Below are 12649 nucleotides of genomic sequence, written 5' to 3'. Positions count from 1 at the left end.
ACAGCAAAGCGAAAGCACAGCAGCAATTGAGGGGGCTGATTCAAACTCACTGAAATACTGCAATAACTACACTTACCTGCTAGTGAGAAAGGGTTTGTTCACAGTACTTTGGCTGAGAGTTTACTTTCTACACTTTGGAGGTTTTCTGAATCACATCAGGATGGGTGGTGCTTTGGCTGCCTTAGATTGGACCTCAGACAAGGACCAATATGACCAGCAGCAGCAGCAACAGCAAACTGTAGCTGGGCAGCAGAGAGGGGAGTGGCAGAGAGGGGAGTGGCAGAGGGGAGGGGCAGAGAGGGGAGCGGCAGAGAGGGGAGCGGCACAGAGGGGAGCGGCAGAGAGGGGAGCGGCAGAGAGGGGAGGGGCAGAGAGGGGAGGGGCAGAGAGGGGAGGGAGAGAGGGGGGCAGATAGGGGAGGGGCAGAGAGGGGAGGGGCAGAGAGGGGAGCGGCAGAGAGGGGAGGGGCAGAGAGGGGAGGGGCAGAGAGGGGAGGGAGAGAGGGGGGCAGATAGGGGAGGGGCAGAGAGGGGAGGGGCAGAGAGGGGAGCGGCAGAGAGGGGAGCGGCAGAGAGGGGAGGGGCAGAGAGGGGAGCGGCAGAGAGGGGAGGGGCAGAGAGGGGAGCAGCAGAGGGGGGGGCAGAGAGGGGAGGGGCAGAGAGGGGAGCGGCAGAGGGGGGAGGGGCAGAGAGGGAGCGGCAGAGAGGGGAGGGGCAGAGAGGGGAGGGCAGAGGGGGAGGGACAGAGGGGGAGGGACAGAGGGGGAGGGACAGAGGGGGAGGGACAGAGAGGGGAGCGGCAGAGAGGGGAGCGGCAGACAGGGGAGGGGCAGACAGGGGTGGGGCAGACAGGGGTGGGGCAGACAGGGGTGGGGCAGACAGGGGTGGGGCAGACAGGGGTGGGGCAGACAGGGGTGGGGCAGACAGGGGAGGGACAGAGAGGGGAGGGGCAGACAGGGGTGGGGCAGACAGGGGTGGGGCAGACAGGGGTGGGGCAGACAGGGGAGGGACAGAGAGGGGAGCGGCAGAGAGGGGAGGGACAGAGAGGGGAGGGACAGAGAGGGGAGGGGCAGAGAGGGGAGGGACAGAGAGGGGAGCGGCAGAGGGGGGAGCGGCAGAGAGGGGAGCGGCAGAGAGGGGAGCGGCAGAGAGGGGAGCGGCAGAGAGGGGAGGGACAGAGAGGGGAGGGACAGAGAGGGGAGGGACAGAGAGGGGAGCGGCAGAGAGGGGAGCGGCAGAGAGGGGAGCGGCAGAGGGGGGAGCGGCAGAGAGGGGAGGGACAGAGAGGGGAGGGACAGAGAGGGGAGCGGCAGAGAGGGGAGCAGCAGAGAGGGGAGCAGCAGAGAGGGGAGGGACAGAGAGGGGAGCAGCAGAGAGGGGAGCGGCAGAGGGGTGCAGCTCGCTGGAGGAACCACCCACAACACAGAATGTACAGGCAGAGGCTGAGTCCGAACAGCAGTGTTTCAGAAGGCTGAGGTTATCGCTTCAGGTGGTGACAGACATCTGCAGCCTCCTAGAAGAAGACCTGCTGCCTGCTGGACCTGGTGGCCATGCTGTCAAAATCACCACCGCCCTCAACGTTTTTGTCTCTAGATCCTTCCTGGGCTCTGCCGGAGACATATCCAGGATCTCCCAGTCGGCGGCCCACAAATGTGTAAGACAGGTGACTGATGGCTTATTTACCAATTATGTGAACTTCACCTGCGATGACGCCAGTCAGAATGAGCGGGCGGGCGGCTTTGCGTCTCTGGCTGGCTTCCCACAGGGTGTCAGTGATTGCACACGTGGCAATCCGGGCACCCCCAGATCAACCAGGAGTATTCGTCAACCGCAAGGGTTTCCATTCCATCATTGTGCAGCTGGTGTGCAATCACAAAGATATTTCTGCAGGTATGCGCAAGATTCCCAGGGAGCTGCCATAGGCTTTCGTCCTGCAGCAGTCCAAGCTCCCTGACCTCTTTGGGCCTGCAAGCAAGCTTAAGGGGTGGCTGCTAGGAGACAAGAGATACCCACTTCAAACTTGACTGATGACACCCGTCAGAAACCCGACCAATGAAACCCAACAGCGCTGCAGTGAATGCCATATGATCACGAGATGTGTGATCGAACAAACCATCGGCATGCTGAAGATGTGCTTCAGGTCCCGAGACAGATCTGGAGGTGTCCTTCAGTACACACCAGCCAGGGTCTCCAGAATGGTCATGGTGTGCTGCGCTCTGCACAACATTGTGCAATAGTGAGGTTTGGACCTGCAGGAGGAACAAGGCACAGAGCTCAGATCGTCTTTGGATGAGAAGGAGAAGGTGATGAGGGCAATGCACCACCAGCTGCCCACATTGCTGCCCGGGATGCCAGGGATGCCCTTATTAATGCAAGGTTCACTTAGGTTGCACTAGTGTCCATGTCAGAAGTACATGCAATGGCCACTCTCCCACCCCCACTCCCTCCACCAATTCCACTGACACACAGCAGTCCTGCAAACAACCAACCACCCCTTGCACATCCCCACATTGGTCCCCGTCAATTCATGTCTTCCCATTCATCATCAAATGAGTTAAAAGGCCACTTACCACCCAGCAACCAAAAATGGACAAGATGGGAAAATGGTGCAAAAGAATAAAATTTACATGCTTCTTTCTACTGAAGAACGGAAACTTCACAACAATTGCATTTTCTCATACACCCATGTCAATACCCTTGTGCAACTACAAAGCTTTCCTCTTCTTTTTCCTTCCGTTCCTGCCTGGTGTAACCCCTGTGGACGCAGCAGAGGTAGAGGCAGGCTGCTCAGATTCCTGCTCTGACTGCTGAGATGCTCTTGGCCGACAACCTCTGGGTTCTGGAGCCCGTGAGGTCCCCACCAAAGACTGCTCCATCCGTACCTGTGCAGGGGCAGACTCGGCCATCGGGACATGAGGCAACATGTCGAGTACTGACTGAGAGGGGGTGGCGGCAACGGGTGAGAAGTGGGGGCGCTTTGAGTGAAGTCACCAATTCCATGTCCCCTTTCGCCATCATCCCTCTCATGGGCCAGCCGCACTTCACTGCTAACACTCTGCGGGGAAGCAGCTTGCTGCCGATCAGTGCGGCACTGGGAGGCCAAGACTAAGATATCTGCCATCCTATTTAAGGCGGTAGATATGGTGTCATCCAGAGTCTGCATGGCTGTGATCAAAGCGTGCATGGACTCATTTGATTGGAGCGTTTGATGTTCCACGGCGCTGGCCACTCTATCCATGGAAGAAGACATCATCGCAGTGCCCTGTGACATCAACACACTCATGCTTGAGGCGGACTCCTCCGTTCTCTCCGGGCTCCTCCGTTCTCTCCGGGCTCCTCCGTTCTCTCCGGGCTCCTCCGTTCTCTCCGGGCTCCTCCGTTCTCCTCCGTTCTCTCTGGAATGGTGGTCAGAGTGCTTGGAAGGCCTGTCAGTACATCGCACATTCTCTGCTGCTGCTCAATGATTCTCCTCTTTATCGACGGCCCCCGAGGTACAGCATCTGTGTGCAGCTGAGCAGAGCTTGGAGAGGGCTGTGCCCTCCGACGAGGACTCTCCACTGCTGTCCCCGCCACCACCATCTGCTCTTGCTCACCTGTGATATGTGAGTCACCAGGTGAAAACCCAACTATCTGTCTAAGTGGTCCCATCAAAGTGTGAGTATCTGAGCTGGTGCATGGTAAGCACGAGTCCTGTGATGGTTCACTCTCAGAACGATTCAGCTCCTCTGAGGAATCGTCGTCCGCAACCTCCACCGGATTCTGCTGCACGCGTGAAGGCCCTTTCGGTGCTAAAAGATATGAAGTAGTACTGGCGAGGTAAGAATGTTGCAACTTATCATTATCAAGATGATCATATTTCGCTCGCTGTTGAAATCAAGTTAACATGACTGAGTGCCGTCATCATGTGGGTCACTGACATTTAATTGTGTCACCATGTATCTGGGAGCTCTCTGTTTCCCCATCTTCAACGGCCAGGGACACCAAAACTCCACTCAGCTCCAGCGCCTCTTCCTCTGTACTGGAAAATCTGTGGAGGCCCACCTCCGGTTCTCTCCCTCTCCCTTGTGTTCTGTGGTCTTTTCCCCTGCAGCGGGGGAAAGAGCAGACCTATGAGTGAGTGTAATTGCATGTACTCACCCGATGGAGGCCGTGCATTTGGTGAGGGTGACTATCAGGGAGAGGCTTGAAATTGCATAAGGATGAGGGTGAGTGGGAGTGATGGACGGATAGATGGGGATGTGAGGAAGTGCATAGAAAGAGAAGGATGGGTGCATGGGTGTGAGGAGGGATGTGATGAAGTAGGCTTGAGAAGTCAGAGTGAGCGGGTGGGGTGATGCGCACAGCAGGATGTAGGTGACTGAGCAACTGTACTCACCTTTCCTGAACTGGTTAGATTATTAAAGCGCTTCCTGCACTGAATCTATGAGTGTGGCACTCGGCTCCTGCTACTCACCTCATGCAGCAGGTTTCTTCCTCCCATTGGAGGCTACATCATTAAATGAATTTAAAATAGAAATAGACAGTTTCCTAGAAGTAAAGGGAATTAATGGTTACGGGAAGCGGGCAGGAAATTGGACATGAGTTTAGGTTCGGATCGGTCATGGCCCTGTGGGTGGCGGAGCGGGCCCAGGGGCCGTGTAGCCTGGTCCTGCTCCTACTTCTTGTGTTCTAATTCTGTGTTAGATTTCAGGAGATGGTTCTATTCACAGGGATTAGTGGAGACCTCGGAAACAGGCTGCCAGCTAGGAGTCCTTCAAGAGTAAATTGGGCCTGTTCCTGGCTGGGGTGGAGATCATCTTTTACAGAAGGTAAGTACTGCAGGAAATATAGGGACAGAGTGATCTCCTGGACGAGTTTCGATCGCCTAGATGGGTCGGAGAGGAATTTCCCAGGTTTTTTCTCCCAAATTGGCCATTGGGTTTTTATCTGGTTTTTCGCCTCTCCCGGGAGATCACATGGGTTCGGGTGGGATGGAGAGTGGAAGTAGATTTGAGGTTAGGATCAGATCAGCCATGATCTTATTGAATGGCGGAGCAGGCTCGAGGGGTCGATTGGCCTACTCCTGTTCCTATTTCTTATGTTCTTATGGCTGGGGATGAGTATCTCTTTCTTGCTCCTCACTGCCCGCAACAGCACATCAATGAAATGGGGTGCAGCCCTGAATCCATCCTGACAATTCGTCTTCTCTTGCTTCCAACTCCAATTCCCCCAAATTCCAGCTTTGGAATGGCCCTTTAAATACTGGAGTTGAGATCGCGTCATGCGGGTCCTCGTCACGCCTGCTGCCGCGCAATCAACGCCAAAACCGGAAGTAAAATGATAATGAGGTGGCTGCATTAAAATGCCACTGGCAGACGAGCTGATCTTACTACTGGAATTCCCACATGATACTGGACCTCCCCCCGGTCCCACTCCCAACGCACCTCCGAGTTAATATCGGGGCCATTAGCTTTGTTTCTCTCTCCACATATGCTGCCTGACCTGCTCAGTATTTCCAGCATTTTCTGATTTTAGAACATATCCTCTATCCCTTTCTCCCTCGTGTGTTTATCTAGCTTCCCCTTAAATGCATCGATACTATTCGCCTCAACCACTCCCTGTGGTAGCGAGTTCCACATTCTCACCACACTCTGGGTAAAGAAGTTTCTCCTGAATTCCTTATTGGATTTATTAGTGACTATTATATTTATGGCCCTTAGTATTAGACTCCCTCACAAGTGGAAACATCTTCTCTACATCTACCCTATCGAACCCCGTCATAATTTTAAAGACCTCGATCAGGTCACCCCTCAGCCTTCTCTTTTCTAGAGAAAAGAGCCCCAGCCTGTTCAGTCTTTCCCCATAGGTATAACCTCTCAGACCTGGTTTCATCCTTGTAAATCTTTCTGCAGTGCCTCTATTTCCACTGACTCCAGCAGAAATGAAAATGGGGAGGGATGTATAATGGCAGCTGATCCGATATCGCCCATTTTACTCTGTCTCCCAAAATCAAAATCAAAATGACCCCCAATAGATTATGATGCTCAAAATGACTTACTTTGCCTACAATCATACTATTGAACATATCTTCCAGCTCACTGGACATGAGAATGAGACCTCGAATGGCTTTGTTGATGTCTCGCAGGCTGGTTCTGATGGTGGATATCAGACGGTTAAAGCGGAGAAGCTCCTGTATCAGCACTGTGTTCATTGACTCGCTGTATTTAGTGGGGTATTTATTCTGTGGATTAAGCAGAAGTGTTAGTACATTACAACCAAAAGAGCAATGAGAAAAGTAGAGAGGGGGGAAACGATACTAATAACCCCCGGCCTCAGGAGGACATTCCCAGCCCCGCCATCTCTCATTGGTTGAAATTCTAATCTGTGCTAATTTTAGTGAAACTGTAGGCAATAGCAGGAATTGATTCTCCTGACAATTACTGCTGAGTTCGGGAAAGTTTTGGGCCGTGGGATAAAGCCCAACTCATGTACTGCCAGCAGAGGAGGCACTTGTTCCATCAACTGAAGCAAGATCTGAAGCCAGAGCGGGAGCTCACTGTAATCTCCAGCCACAAAGCTCCTCCATACACCTTTTTCACAAACCACTTGCATGTGGCGATGGTCAGTGATGGTCAGTGATGGTCAGTGATGTTCACCAATGGTCAGCGATGGTCACCAATGGTCAGCGATGGTCAGTGATGGTCACAGATGGTCAGTAATGGTTAGTGATGGTCAGTAATGGTCAGCGATGGTCAGCAATGGTCAGTGATTGTCAGTGATGTTCACCAATGGTCAGTGATGGTCATCAATGGTCAGTGATGGTCGGCAATGGTCAGCAATGTCACCAATTGTCAGTGATGGTCATCAATGGTCAGTAATGGTCAGCGATGGTCATCAATGGTCAGTGATGGTCACCAATGGACAGCAATGGTCAGCGATGGTCAGCGATGGTCAGCGATGGTCAGCGATGGTCACCAATGGTCACCAATGGTCAGCAATGGTTAGTTATGATCAGTGATGGTCACCAATGGTCAGTAATAATCACCAATGGTCAGCAATGGTCAGTGATGGTCAGCGATGGTCAGCGATGGTCACCAATGGTCAGCAATGGTTAGCGATGATCAGTGATGGTCACCAATGGTCAGTAATAATCACCAATGGTCAGCAATGGTCAGTGATGGTCACCAATGGTCAGTGATAGTCAGTAATGGTCAGCAATGGTCGGTGATGATCAGTGATGGTCAGTGATGGTCACCAATGGTCAGTGATGATCAGTGATGATCACCAATCTTCAGCAATGGTCAGTGATGGTCACCAATGGTCAGCAATGGTTGGTGATGATCAGTGATGGTCAGTGATGGTCACCAATGGTCAGTGATGATCAGTGGTCACCAATGGTCAGTAATGGTCACCAATAGTCAGCGATGGTAACCAATGGTCAGCAATGGTCAGCGATGGTCAGCAATGGTCAGCAATGGTCGGTGATGGTCACCAATGGTCAGCAATGGCCAGAGATGGTCAGCAATGGCCAGAGATGGTCAGCCATACTCAGCAATGGTCAGAGATGGTCACCAATGGTTAGTGATTGTCAGTGATGGTCACTGATGATCAGTGATGGTCAGTGAGGATCACCAATGGTCAGCAATGGTCGGTGATGGTCACCAATGGTCAGTGATGGTCACCAATGGTCAGCAATTGTCAGTAATGGTCACCAATAGTCAGCGATGGTAACCAATGGTCAGCAATGGTCACCAATGGTCAGCAATGGCCAGAGATGGTCAGCAATGATCAGCAATGATCAGAGATGGTCACCAATGGTTAGTGATTGTCAGTGATGGTCAGCAATGGTCAGTGATGTTCAGCAATGGTCAGTGATGTTCAGCAATGGTCAGTGATGATCACTAATCGTCAGCAATGGTCAGTGATGGTCAGTGATTGTCACCAATGGTCAGTGATGGTCACCAATGGTCAGTGATGATCATTAATAGTCAGCAATGGTCTAAGATAGTCAGTGATGGTCACCAATGGTCACCAATGATCAGCGATGGTCACCAATGGTCAGCGGTGGTCACCAATGGTTAGCAATGGTCTGAAATAGTCAGTGATGGTCAGTAATGATCAGTGATGGTCAGCGATGGTCACCAATGGTCACCAATGGTCAGCAATGGTCAGCAATGGTCAGCAATGGTCAGCAATGGTCAGCAATGGTCAGCGATGGTCAGCGATGGTCAGTAATGATCAGTGATAGTCACCAATGATCAATGATGGTCACCAATGGTCAGCAGTGGTCACCAATGGTCAGTGATGGTCACCATTGGTCAGTAATGGTCAGTGATGATCAGTGATGGTCACCAATGGTCAGTGATGGTCACAGATGATCAGTGATGGCCAGTAATGGTCAGCAATGGTCAGTGATAGTCAATGATGTTCACCAATGGTCAGTGATGGTCAGCAATGGTCAGTGATGCTCAGCAATGGTCAGTGATGCTCAGCAATGGTCAGCAGTGGTCACCAATGGTCAGTGATGGTCACCATTGGTCAGTAATGGTCAGTGATGACCAGTGATGGTCAGTAATGATCAGTGATGGTCACCAATGATTAGTGATGGTCACCAATGGTCAGTGATGGTCACCAATGGTCAGTAATGGTCACCAATGATCAGTGATGGTCACCAATGGTCAGCAGTGGTCACCAATGGTCAGTGATGGTCACAGATGGTCAGTGATGGTCAGTAATGGTCAGCGATGGTCAGCGATGGTCAGCAATGGTCAGTGATAGTCAATGATGTTCACCAATGGTCAGTGATGGTCAGCAATGGTCAGTGATGGTCACCAATGGTCAGTGATGCTCAGCAATGGTCAGTGATGCTCAGCAATGGTCAGCAATGTCACCAATGGTCACCAATGGTCAGTGATGGTCATCAATGATCAGTAATGGTCAACAATGGTCACCAATGGCCAGTGATGGTCAGTGATGGTCACCAATGGTCAGTGATGGTTACCAATGGACAGCAATGGTCAGCAATGGTCAGTGATGTTCACCAATGGTCAGTAATAGTCAGTGATGGTCAGTGATGATCAGTGATGGTCACCGATGGTCAGCAATGGTCAGAGATTGTCAGAGATGGTCAGTGATGGTCAGTGATGGTCAGTAATGGCCAGTGATGGTCAGTGATGGTCTCCAATGGTCAGCGATGGTCAGCAATGGTCAGCAATGGTCAGCAGTGTTCAGTGATGGTCACCAATGGTCAGCAATGGTCAGAGATCATCAGTGATGGCCAGTGATGGTCACCAATGGTCAGTGATGGTCACCAATGGTTAGTGATGATCAGCAATGGTCAGCGATGGTCAGCAATGGTCGGTGATGGTCACCGATGGTCAGCAATGGTCAGAGATGGTCAGTGATGCTCAGTGATAGGCAGTGATGGTCACCAATGGTCAGTGATGGGCAACAAAGGTCACCAATGGTAAGTGATGGTCAACAATGGTCAGTGATGGGCAGCAATAGTCAGTGATGGGTAGTGATGGTCACCAATGGTCAGCAATGGTCAGCAATGTTCAGTGATGGTCAGTGATGGTCACCAATGGTCAGTGAGGGTCACCAATGATCAGTGATGGTCACTAATGGTCAGTGATGGTCAGCAAAGGTCAGTGATGGTCAGCAAAAGTCAGTAATGGACACCAATGGTCAGGAATGCTCAGTGATGGTCACCAATGGTCAGTGATGGTCATGAATGGTCAGTAATGGTCACCAAAGGTCAGTGATTGTCATCAATGGTCAGCGATGGTCAGTGATGGTCAGCAATGGTCAGTAATGGTCACCAATTGTCACCAATGGTCAGTGATGATCAGTGATGGTCAGTGATGGTCAGCAATGGTCAGTAATGGTCACCAATGGTCAGCAATGGTCACCAATGGTTAGCAATGGTCAGCAATGTTCAGTGATGGCAACCAATGGTCAGTGATGGTCACCAATGGTCAGTAACAGTCAGCAATGGTCACCAATGGTCAGCAATGTTCAGTGATGGTAACCAATGGTCAGTGATGGTCACCAATGGTCAGTAATGGTCACCAATAATCAGTGATTGTAACCAATGGTCAGCAATGGTCAGAGATAGTCAACAACAGTCAGCGATGGTTAGCAATGGTCAGTGAGGATCACCAATGGTCAGTGATGATCGGTGATGATCACCAATGGTCAGTGATGATCAGTGATAATCACTAATGGTCAGCGATGGTCAGTGATGATCAGTGATAATCACCAATCATCAGTAATGGTCAGTGATGGTCACCAATGGTCAGTGATGATCACCAATGGTCAGCAATGGTCAGTGATGATCAGTGATAATCACCAATCGTCAGCAAAGGCCAGTGATGGTCACCAAAGGTCAGAAATGGTTGGTGATGGTCACCAATGGTCAGCGATGGTCAGGGATGGTCACCAATGGTCAGTGATGATCAGTGATGATCACCAATGGTCAGTGATGATCAGTGATAATCACTAATGGTCAGCGATGGTCAGTGATGATCAGTGATAATCACCAATCATCAGTAATGGTCAGCGATGGTCAGTGATGATCACCAATGATCAGCAATGTTCAGCAATGGTCAGTGATGATCAGTGATAATCACCAATCGTCAGCAAATGCCAGTGATGGTCACCAAAGGTCAGAAATGGTTAGTGATGGTCACCAATGGTCAGGGATGGTCACCAATGGTCAGTGATGGTCAGCAAAGATCAGCGATGATCAGTGATGGTCAGTGAAGATCACTAATGGTCAGTGATGGTCAGTGATAGTCGCCAATGGTCAGTAATGGTCAGTGATGGTCAGAGATCATCACCAATGGTCAGTGATGGTCACCAAATGGCCAGTAATGGTCAGTGATGGTCATAGATCATCACCAATGGTCAGCGATGGTCACCAATGGTCAGGGATGGTCAGTGATGGTCACCAATGGTCAGTGATGATCACCAATGGTCAACAATGGTCTGAGATAGTCAGTGATGACCACCAATGGTTAGCAATGGTCTGACATAGTCAGTGATCATCAGTAATGATCAGTGATGGTCAGCAATGGTCAGTAATGGTCAGCGATGGTCAGTGATGGTCAGTAATGATCAGTGATGGTCACCAATGGTCAGAGATGGTCAGAGATAGTCACCAATGGTCAGTGATGGTCAGTAATGATCAGTGATAGTCACCAATGATCAGTGATGGTCAGCGGTGGTCACCAATGGTCAATGATGGTCAGTAATGATCAGTGATTGTCAGTGATGGCCAGTAATGGTCACCAATGATCAGTGATGGTCACCAATGGTCAGTGATGGTCACCAATGGTCAGTGATGGTCAATGATGGCCAGTAATGATCAGTGATGGTCACCAATGGTTAGTGATGGTCACCAATGGTCAGTGATGGTCACCAATGGTCAGTAATGGTCACCAATGATCAGTGATGGTCACCAATGGTCAGCAGTGGTCACCAATGGTCAGTGATGGTCACCAATGGTCAGTGATGGTCAGTAATGATCAGTGATGGTCACCAATGGTCAGCGATGGTCACCAATGGTCAGCGATGGTCACCAATGGTCAGTGATGAGGTGTTTAAGATAATTAAATGATTTGATAGGGTAGATAGTGGAGAAACGATTTCCTCTGGTGGGGGAGCCCAGAATGAGGGGGCATAACCTTAAAATTAGAGCTATGTCGTTGAGGGGTGAAATTAGGAAGCACTTCTTCACACAAGGAGTAGTGGAAATTTGGAACTCTCTCCCCAAATAGCTGTTGAGGCTGGGGGTCCATTGAAAACTTCAAAACTGAGATTGATAGATTTTTGTTAGACAAGGGTATTAAGGGTTACGGAACCAAGGCGGGTAGATGGAGTTAAAATACAGATCAGCTGTGATCTAATTGAGTGGTGGTACAGGCTCGCGGGGCTGAATGGCCTCCTCCTGTTCCTATGACACTTGGGAGAGCATTAGAAGAGAATGAGACTCCAGTCACGATCAGAAAACGGGAGGATGGGAGATAGTTGACAGAAATTAGTGAGAAAAAATAAACAACTAAAGATGAAGGCCTAGAAATTCGGTGGGCTACGCCACCAGTTAGCACCTAAAGAGGGCACTCAGTGGCTTTAGCGCCACTGGCCACACCTCCCGCGATATTTAGCGGGGCGCTAATGGCGGCGTTAGCCTGTAGCGCTGCGCCGCCACCGATGATGTCATCGGTGTGCGCAGCACCCCGCTACCACCCCGATCGCAATATTTGGTCACACCCGCCTCTAACGCCGGTCGCAAATCGCGCCCGGTTCACGGGGCCTACCTGTGGTGGTAGTGGCGCAAATTAAGGTGGAGGTGCGGGGCAGCCATTTTTTTCGGTGGCCGCCTGCCAGCACCTCCGTCCCCGGCCTCCTGATCGCCCCCCGTGGCATTGCCGACTGTGTCCCGATAGCCCGGCACTTCTCCTCGGTGCCGGGCTCTTTTGCCGGCACTCGCGATCGGTCATCGCGCTGGTGCAGGCCCCTCCCCCTTAAGAAGGGAAGGCCTGCAGTACCGCAGCGCGCCGTTCCGCAGCGTGTGGCGCTGCGGCACGTTGCGCTGCGATATTCAGTTTCAGCGCCCCAAGAGGGACGCGGGGCACCTCGAGCAGCGCCCCGCGTCCCTCTTGGGGCGC

The 12649-nt window shown here is 51.4% G+C and overlaps 1 protein-coding gene across 1 annotated transcript in view; it reads right to left on the bottom strand.

Moving 5' to 3' along the window:
* Nucleotides 1-12649, bottom strand: part of LOC147105498 (dynein axonemal heavy chain 3-like) — a 201746-nt gene that overhangs the window by 24167 nt on the left and 164930 nt on the right. Inside the window, exon 34 of the mRNA XM_086009911.1 lies at nt 6037-6219. Within this exon, the coding sequence (XP_085866037.1) occupies nt 6037-6219 (183 nt within the window). The remainder of the gene's footprint in view (nt 1-6036; nt 6220-12649) is intronic.

The sequence above is a fragment of the Somniosus microcephalus genome, chromosome 17, assembly GCF_052327205.1.
Source record: "Somniosus microcephalus isolate GS21.2 chromosome 17, FLI_Smic_1.0, whole genome shotgun sequence".
NCBI classification, from domain to species: domain Eukaryota; kingdom Metazoa; phylum Chordata; class Chondrichthyes; order Squaliformes; family Somniosidae; genus Somniosus; species Somniosus microcephalus.
The sequence above is the reverse complement of the archived record's forward strand: the minus strand, read 5'-3'. Positions and strand labels throughout refer to the sequence as shown.